At 36.9% G+C, this 7,912-nt stretch overlaps 1 protein-coding gene across 1 annotated transcript; it reads left to right on the forward strand.

The window, feature by feature from the left end:
* Positions 1-2,116: 2,116 nt before the first annotated feature.
* LOC105008369 lies at positions 2,117-7,278 on the forward strand. Its single transcript, XM_020044873.2, has 6 exons — positions 2,117-2,184; positions 2,378-2,698; positions 2,828-3,136; positions 3,714-3,770; positions 5,945-6,070; positions 7,024-7,278. The coding sequence occupies exons 1-6, from the start codon at positions 2,124-2,126 to the stop codon at positions 7,059-7,061; spliced, it is 912 nt and encodes a 303-aa protein (XP_019900432.2). The 5' UTR covers positions 2,117-2,123; the 3' UTR covers positions 7,062-7,278.
* Positions 7,279-7,912: the final 634 nt, after the last annotated feature.

The following is a 7,912-nucleotide window of genomic DNA, read 5'->3' on the forward strand; positions in this document are numbered from 1 at the left end:
TAGTCTACACAGGATGTGGGTTTGTTTTCACCCAAATATAGGGCATGGAGAAGAGAGCCTACTCTGGATGAGATGTTATTGGCACATGCAAAAATATAATATTAACTTTGGAAGGGATGATTACATTACATTTTCTCAAGAGTAATTCTTGAGGGTGACACCAAAAGTATTGCTGTAATACTGTTTTAATTTGTGCCATCAGTTTACTCACTACTGTAGCTCTTCAACCTTAGCTGTTTTGTGTGAAAACTACCAAAAACATAAAAGAAACTTACTGTATTAACCTTACGTTAGCTACATGCATTGAGTGCCTTTCAGATGGTAGAAACGAACACTGCCACCTTGCCAGCTAAAAAACACTGACTCAAATTCAAACAGCTGCAAACTGGTGATGTTACTGTAGTTTGCTAGCAAATGTCAGCTAACCACTGGCTAACATAAAGTGTGATCTGTAATACAATGCTTTGAAAATGAAGACTGGTGACGGTTAAAAAAATTTTATTGAGCCTGTAACATCATGAGCTAATAGACTATCAAATGCTGCAATAAATAATTGAATTACTCTCTCCCTTGACAACCGGGTATTCGATAACTATTTCAACAACTATGCGGAACGGCCGATTTCTAACAACTGTAACTGTCAGGATTCAGTTATACTGATCAGATTTATTAATAAACCTTTTCTCATGGTCCTTTTCATCCCACGATCACCGGAAGGAAGAACAATGACTAAGGAGAAGATTTTAATGATAGGATGAATATAATAATGTTTAAATTGAACTTATTGCTATTTTCTAATGATTTCTTTCGACTTAAAGTTATCCTTGATCTTGCCTCTTGATTTTGACTCTGGACAATGAGTTGCACTAAATGAACAAAATGAGTTGAAAAATGTATTTTTACTGAACGATTCGAAAAGATCTAGATCAGTAAAATGAGTTGAACTTCCCATCATTACCACACAAGCACTGTAACTGCACGATTTGGCACGGCTGAGGGCTGGGGGGGTACATACTAAGGCAAATGGCGGGGGGCGTCTTAATATTTTGGACGCGTTGTTAAGTGTCTATAATCTGTTAAGTGCTTTCATTGCATCTTATTAATATTATTGAAATTACATATTTTTGTTTACAGTGATACAGCTGTAATGCCAAATGCGAATGCCACACATGGAATCAACTCCAGAACTTTTATCTGCTTAATTAATGAAGAAAACAAATGAATAGCTCACACATACAGTGGGGAGAACAAGTGTTTGATACACTGCCGATTTTTCAGGTTTTCCCACTTACAAAGCATGTAGAAGTCGGTAATTTTTATCATAGGTACTCTTCAACTGTGAATGATCTGGGGGGACGTTACGGGAAAAGAGGAGCAATTAGGGTTAACTGTCTTGCTCAGGGACGATACAACCAAGCCACCTTGAAACAAAAAAAATATCTGGTTTAAGCTGTATTGGGAACTTAAAATATATATATTATTGTATTTTTTTATTTTTTTATTTTCCTAGGCAGCCTTTGTTTGCCAGAAGGGCTGATTTAGAAGGTATTTAGAAAAATGACACTACAGCCACTTCCACAGGCAACACTACATATATGGGATTACTGTTCAATGGTCCCATCTCTAGTTGACCCTACAATATTCACTTCCTCTAAGTGGTCATGTGTTTGTCTCTACTTATAGATGTTGCTATACCTTTGTGAGAATGTACCAGCAGTTGAAGGCCTTGTCAACCTGTATGACAGTGTGTACTGATGTAATGATTTAGTGATTTTGTCTAAATATATTGATGTTTATTGGATTCATTGGTGTTGACTGTTAGTAAGTTGCCTCTAGTATTCAAACCCCTGACCACAATGACACGGATGACTCACTATTTCACTACTTGGATGGAGTTTATTCAGACAGGGAAATCAACTCAGACTCAATAGCCTTGAGGAGATCATCAAAAAGCTCCTTGTGTGATGTGCTTAGGGATACAGGCGTCTCCAAAAACATAATTTTCTTCTAGAGAAAAACATGTGACAGTTTTGAGGAAGTAATTCTGTAGTTGTGATTAGAGATGATACTGTGGTGAGAAATGAATATTGCTGAAACCCCTGACAGAGTAGAGAGAAAGAACTATGGCTGAGGAACATCAATGTTTTGTCAGACTGCTTGTGACTCTGTTGTATCTGCTAACAGGTGAGACAATTGAGAGACAGATAATAATATTTATTCAATCATAACTTGCATATCACAGAAAATCAGAAATAATCTTGTTTAAATGTTACTTCCTCATTAGTACATTTGTCTTCACACAGCAGGGTAACAGTAAACCAAATGTACATTATATGTATTATACTTTTTAACAGGAATTTTATATCATTTTTGTCAGGTGTCAGTGGAGACACTCGTTTTCTGTTCACCAGAGTGGGAGATAATGTAAGTCTGTCATGTACCAATGTGGTTTATCAAAACTGCTCCTCAACTCATTGGATCTATTACAGAACTAGATCAGAGACTAATGAAGAGGTTGGACATGGGAAGATTAAAACTAACTCAAAGAGAGCAGACAGACTGAAAGTGGGGTCTGACTGTTCTCTAAATGTTAGTGATGTCAGAGGTGAGGATGCTGGAATCTACACCTGTCGACAATTCCTTAGTAATGGGCCACAACATGGAGGGGATGCTTCTGTTCATCTGTCTGTTCTAAACAGTGAGTTTTACTGTTTAAATGGGAGCTTATATTTCACTTTGTACTGTGTAGTGTTTTTGTAGTCATATTCAATGTGACCACTACATTATTATACTGAATAATTTCCTCCATGTATGTTTTCTCTCTCAGACTCCTTGTCAACACCAGTGACAGATATAAAGCCTGATAGACCAGTAACATTAAGGTGCTTTCTGTACACATCTGATGGACCTGGAAAATGTCGCCAAGGTATAACAGAACATGTTAGTCTCCTCTGGGTGGATGAGGCAGGTAATAAGCTGAAGAAAGACTCCAGACACCAGGTCACACAAACATCTGACTGTGACATCACTCTGAATGTGACCCTCCAGAAGGAGGACAACAACAGGAAGTGGACATGTCAGCTGATTATTGATGAAAAGAAGGAGATCTCCATTGATTTAAACTTCATGGTCCCAGGTAATCATTGTATGATTTGTAAAGATATAGTACATCTTCCATGAGCCATCTGGATATATACCTATCACCTGAAACTGTAGAAGAACATTGGCCATGTAATGCCATATCCCTACACTTTAGTTAATAATATGCTCAAGCAGCAGGAGTACTTAACTCCTACAAAACGAGGTCCAGGGCCTGCTATTGTCCTTGTATTTCCTCATTATTAATTACACTCACTTGGTGCCCCAGGTCTAAATAAGACCCTGATTAAAAGGTTGCAATTAAAACATGTCTGTGAAACTGGCATTGAGGTCCAGAGTTGACTTTGACGGTTCTAAAGGTTCAATCAGATACAGAAGATTACAGTAGAGAAAACTTTACAAGCAGCATTAAGTGAGTCAGGGATGTGGATTTATTCTGTACAGTTCTTTATTCTATATAGTGTCTCTTTAACCTCACCAGTTACCTGATCCCACAAGTTAACATGAATGTTCATAGAACAGATATTATCAGTAGTCACTCTGGTATGTGAGGCTGGTCACCCTTATTCACAAATAAAAAGTGGTCACCCTGTTTGTTCTTTTTTACTATTCAGGAAGTACAGCTTCTACTCCAGGACCATCCTTGTCAGACACTTCCCCATCTTCTACAGGTACAGTATTTTTATCTATTTACATTATCATTGGCATGGTTTGTTGCATACAGATGTGCTCATAAGTTTGCATACACTGGCAGAATTTGTGAATTTTTGGCATTGATTTTGAAAATATGACTGATGCAAAAATATGTTTATTTAAGGATAGTGATCATATTTACCATTTATTATCACATAGTTGTTTGGCTCCTTTTTAAATCATAATGATAACAGAAATCACCCAAATGGTGATTTATCCTTGAATGTTTGGCCTTGTTACAGACACACAAGATGACACACACAGATGAAAATGGCAATTAAAGGTGAATTTCCCACACCTGTGGCTTTTTAAATTGCAAATAGTGTCTGTGTATAAATAGTAAATTAGTTTGTTAGCTTTCATATAGATGCACTGAGCAGGCTGGATAATGAGCCATGGGGAGCAGAAAAGAACTGTCAAAAGACCTGCGTAACATGGTAATGGAACTTTATATAGATGGAAAAGGATATAAAAAGATTTCCAAAGACTTGCAAATGCCTGTCAGTACTGTTCAATCACTTATTAAGAAATGGAAAATTCAGGGATCACTTGATACCAAGCCAAGGTCAGGTAGACCAAGAAAGATTTCAATCAAAACTGCCAGAAGAATTGTTCGGGATACAAAGAAAAACCAACAGGTAACCTCAGGAGAAATATAGGCTACTCTGGAGAAAGACGGCGTGGTTGTTTCAAGGAGCACAATACGACGATACTTGAACAAAAATGAGCTGCATGGTTGAGTTGCATGGTTGAAGATACCTTTACTGCAATAATGCCACAAAAAAGCCTGGTTACAATATGCCGACAACACCTTGACATGCCTCACAGCTTTTGGCATTGTGTAATTTAGAGTGATAAGACCAAAATAGAGTCCATATTTTATACAATTTACATTGTCAGTGACATAGTTTGTTGTATAAGTTGTACTGCAGATTGGGCCAAAGTCAGGTGAATTACACTGGTGAATACAGAGTATGTATTTCTTGATGCAAATACAATTCTCTGTTTTTGACTTTTCTGTGGTACTGTTCATACCTCTTGTTTGGAGTGTGATTTCTGCTTGTTATTATCACAGCAAGACGTCTGTATGATCTGGAGTCTCTCTACCAGCCTCATCCACCCAGAGCAGACCAACATCAGCAGAGGACACGTTAATGTTACTGGTCTGTCAGGATTTATATCTGTCACCGGTAGGCAGTGTCCATTCTAACACGATAATGTTGGAGGGGCATTTTTTATTAATCCTAGTGAAGCCACTACTAATAGATGAACTTCAATCTATTGGAGAGAAACGGTTTTGACATGCATAGATGTTGACCTTTCAGCACTGCAGAGTCACCACCGCCACACCAAGCCACCGCCACACCAAGCCATCATGTCTTCCTTGCCTTGTCAGGCAAGGAAGACATTATTGCTGCCAAACAGAGGATCATGGACCCACAACCTAATATAGTAAACCCCTGAAGAGTAGGCACAACTGAGCCAATTATTTACAAAACAATGCCACTTATTATTCTAACAAGAGATCTGATGCTAACAAGATAAACCTAGATAAGCAAAAGACTATGGCAGAACTGAGATGGATGAGAACCATTGAAGCGCAAATAACTATGTTGCAAGCTTTAATTTAGATTAAGAGAGTGAACTGAGAATATAGGTGAATATACCTGTTTGTTCATCCCTTTTGAAGTAGTCAGTGTTCTTGTTCTCATATTAATTCAGACTGTTAACGTTTTTCGTAACAAGAAATTGGGCCAACTGTCAGTTTACATATCTTGCATATGCACATGTAACTATAGCTTCTGGGTTATAGTTGTGTCTTTTACTTTTCTGCAGTGCAGTTCCCACATCTTTTTTTCCCTATTTTCTTTCAGTCTGTGATGCCAAATACAGGTTTAACATGTTACAGAAACTATAACATTTTATGGAAGGTCTAAACAATCAGAATAATCTATTGTGTAGGACTGTAAAGCTATAGGTTTTGGTGATCAGGTGAAGGTGCAGTTGCAAAGGGATTTGGCTGATGGATATTGCTCTTCAACATTATCTACTCTAGTGGATGTTTTGTGTAAAATCTTCCCTTTTTTAGCCTGTAAATAAATCCCAATGATTGACTATAATTTCACCCCACACTGTCTGTCTCATTGTCTAGGTACCGATTATACTGAGTTGCCCATCAGTCGCATCATGCTATTTGGGGCACTGACCATCATGGCTTCCATAATAACTATTTACACAATGAGGACCTGCCCACCCAAGCCTCTGAGAACACAAACAGGTGAGAATCACAGACATTGGTCCAGTTCCATTTAGGTTCCTACTTCCTAGCTCTTCCCTCCAACTCTCATATCTTCAGTGTTCACAGACCTAAAAGGAATAGAAGATGACAGACCTAAACATTATGGATAAGCCAATTGGAGCATTAAACTAATTGTTCTCTTATTTCTTGTCCTTCAGATCTATGAATTGAATTAGAACTTGATCACATATATAACACATATTGGAGAACAAGGAGGACATACAATATTAGCAAATAATGATATAAAACCTGTTTATGATATAAAACCTTCATTTAGAATGAATCTGGGGTCAGCTGAGGTCAGCTCCAATATTGTTTTGTACACTGCATGTGTCTGTTGTATGCAATATTTAAATAATAGACTTTTTACACTAATTACACTTGGTTGGATATTTTTGGGTGACTTGCAGCAACAAAACTGTTCTCTCATTTTAAGTGATTATATAATATTGTCCACAGCCAAATTTAAGATGAATACTGGAAAAATATATAGAAAACATACATTTTTAAACTACTAGCCCTGTTCGTTACTCTGTACTCCGGGCCAGTAACATTTTAGCCAGGCTAGTGGAAATGTTGGCCTACTAGCCTGGCTGGCTAGTAGTTCAAACATTTGCAGTAGTCTCTTAATTTTAACCCTTTTGTTCCTCACTCAAAACTTTCTTTTTCAACTTTTCTTCCGGAGCTATATATATATATATATATATATATATATATATATATATATATATATATATATATATATATATATATATATATATATATATATATATATATATATATATATATATATATATATATATATAAATGTGTGTGTGTGTGTATATGTATGTATGTGTCTGTTGACATACATAATCATCTAGTCTGTCTTAATCCTAATGAACTATTTCATCTTTACAGTCTTATGTCTGTTGTTTTTTTCTTCTGTATAGAAGTCTCTGGTTTTGATCATCAGGTCCTGGAGGAATGACCCTTGTTTTTCACTACTCTTCCTGTTCTGGACCAAGACATTCAATTGTCTATACTGTAGCTTTAAAGTTTAAATAAGACAGGAACAGAAATGTATACAGTGTTGGTTATAGCACAGAGTTTTCTGTAGTACAGTACTGTTAACTTCTTAGAAAGCTTATAATGTGTTTTTACATGCAGTTAAGCTGTTTGTGAGACAGATGAGTATTTATTTTATTTCTGGCCATAGGGAATGAAGTCAGAATAGAGAAATAAGCACTATATATTTTTCCAAACAAAGTTGTAATATTTTTTAAATAAATTAAAACCAATACAACATGTACAACTCATTGTTTTGTTTCTCTGTTTGTGTGTGCATTTTACTGTATGTCTACACTTCTATGCTTTACAACCTAGTACAGTAAGTAGCACTGTTTAATCATTCCCACTGCAATTTGAAAATGCATGAATAGTGTAAAAGCGAAACTTAGGAAGAAACCAAGAGAGGAACCAGGCTGTGCCGGGTAAAGATTTTAAGGGTAAACATTTAATCATTAATAAATGCATGTGGACTGTGTCCAGAGTGTAAAAACATAATCCTAGTGAGCAGCGAGGACAGGGACAATCAAGTGGCAGCTGAAATTATAAGCTACTTGATCTGCAAGACAACCAGGAGGTCTTTGGACAGGGATATCTACGAGTCTTTCAGGCCAGGTTCTCCTGAGGTGTGGTCCAAGGGCTCATGTCCTCCTAAATCTATACAGAGCCGGAGACAAGGAACACTTTTAGTGTGCAGTCCTTAGATTAACAAGGATCATCAACCAGAGAGACACCAACCACAAACACCCTGTGTAACCCATAAATACAGTATAC

This window comes from Esox lucius, chromosome 18, assembly GCF_011004845.1.
Source record: "Esox lucius isolate fEsoLuc1 chromosome 18, fEsoLuc1.pri, whole genome shotgun sequence".
NCBI classification, from domain to species: Eukaryota; Metazoa; Chordata; class Actinopteri; order Esociformes; family Esocidae; genus Esox; species Esox lucius.

Excerpts from the sequence above, each read along its gene's own strand:
- LOC105008369 (XM_020044873.2), top strand. The coding sequence starts at position 2,124 with ATGGCTGAGGAACATCAATGTTTTGTCAGACTGCTTGTGACTCTGTTG. Across the intron at positions 3,137-3,713 it reads TTTAAACTTCATGGTCCCAG|GAAGTACAGCTTCTACTCCA; the intron begins GTAATCATTGTA and ends TTTACTATTCAG. Across the intron at positions 3,771-5,944 it reads CACTTCCCCATCTTCTACAG|GTACCGATTATACTGAGTTG; the intron begins GTACAGTATTTT and ends CTCATTGTCTAG.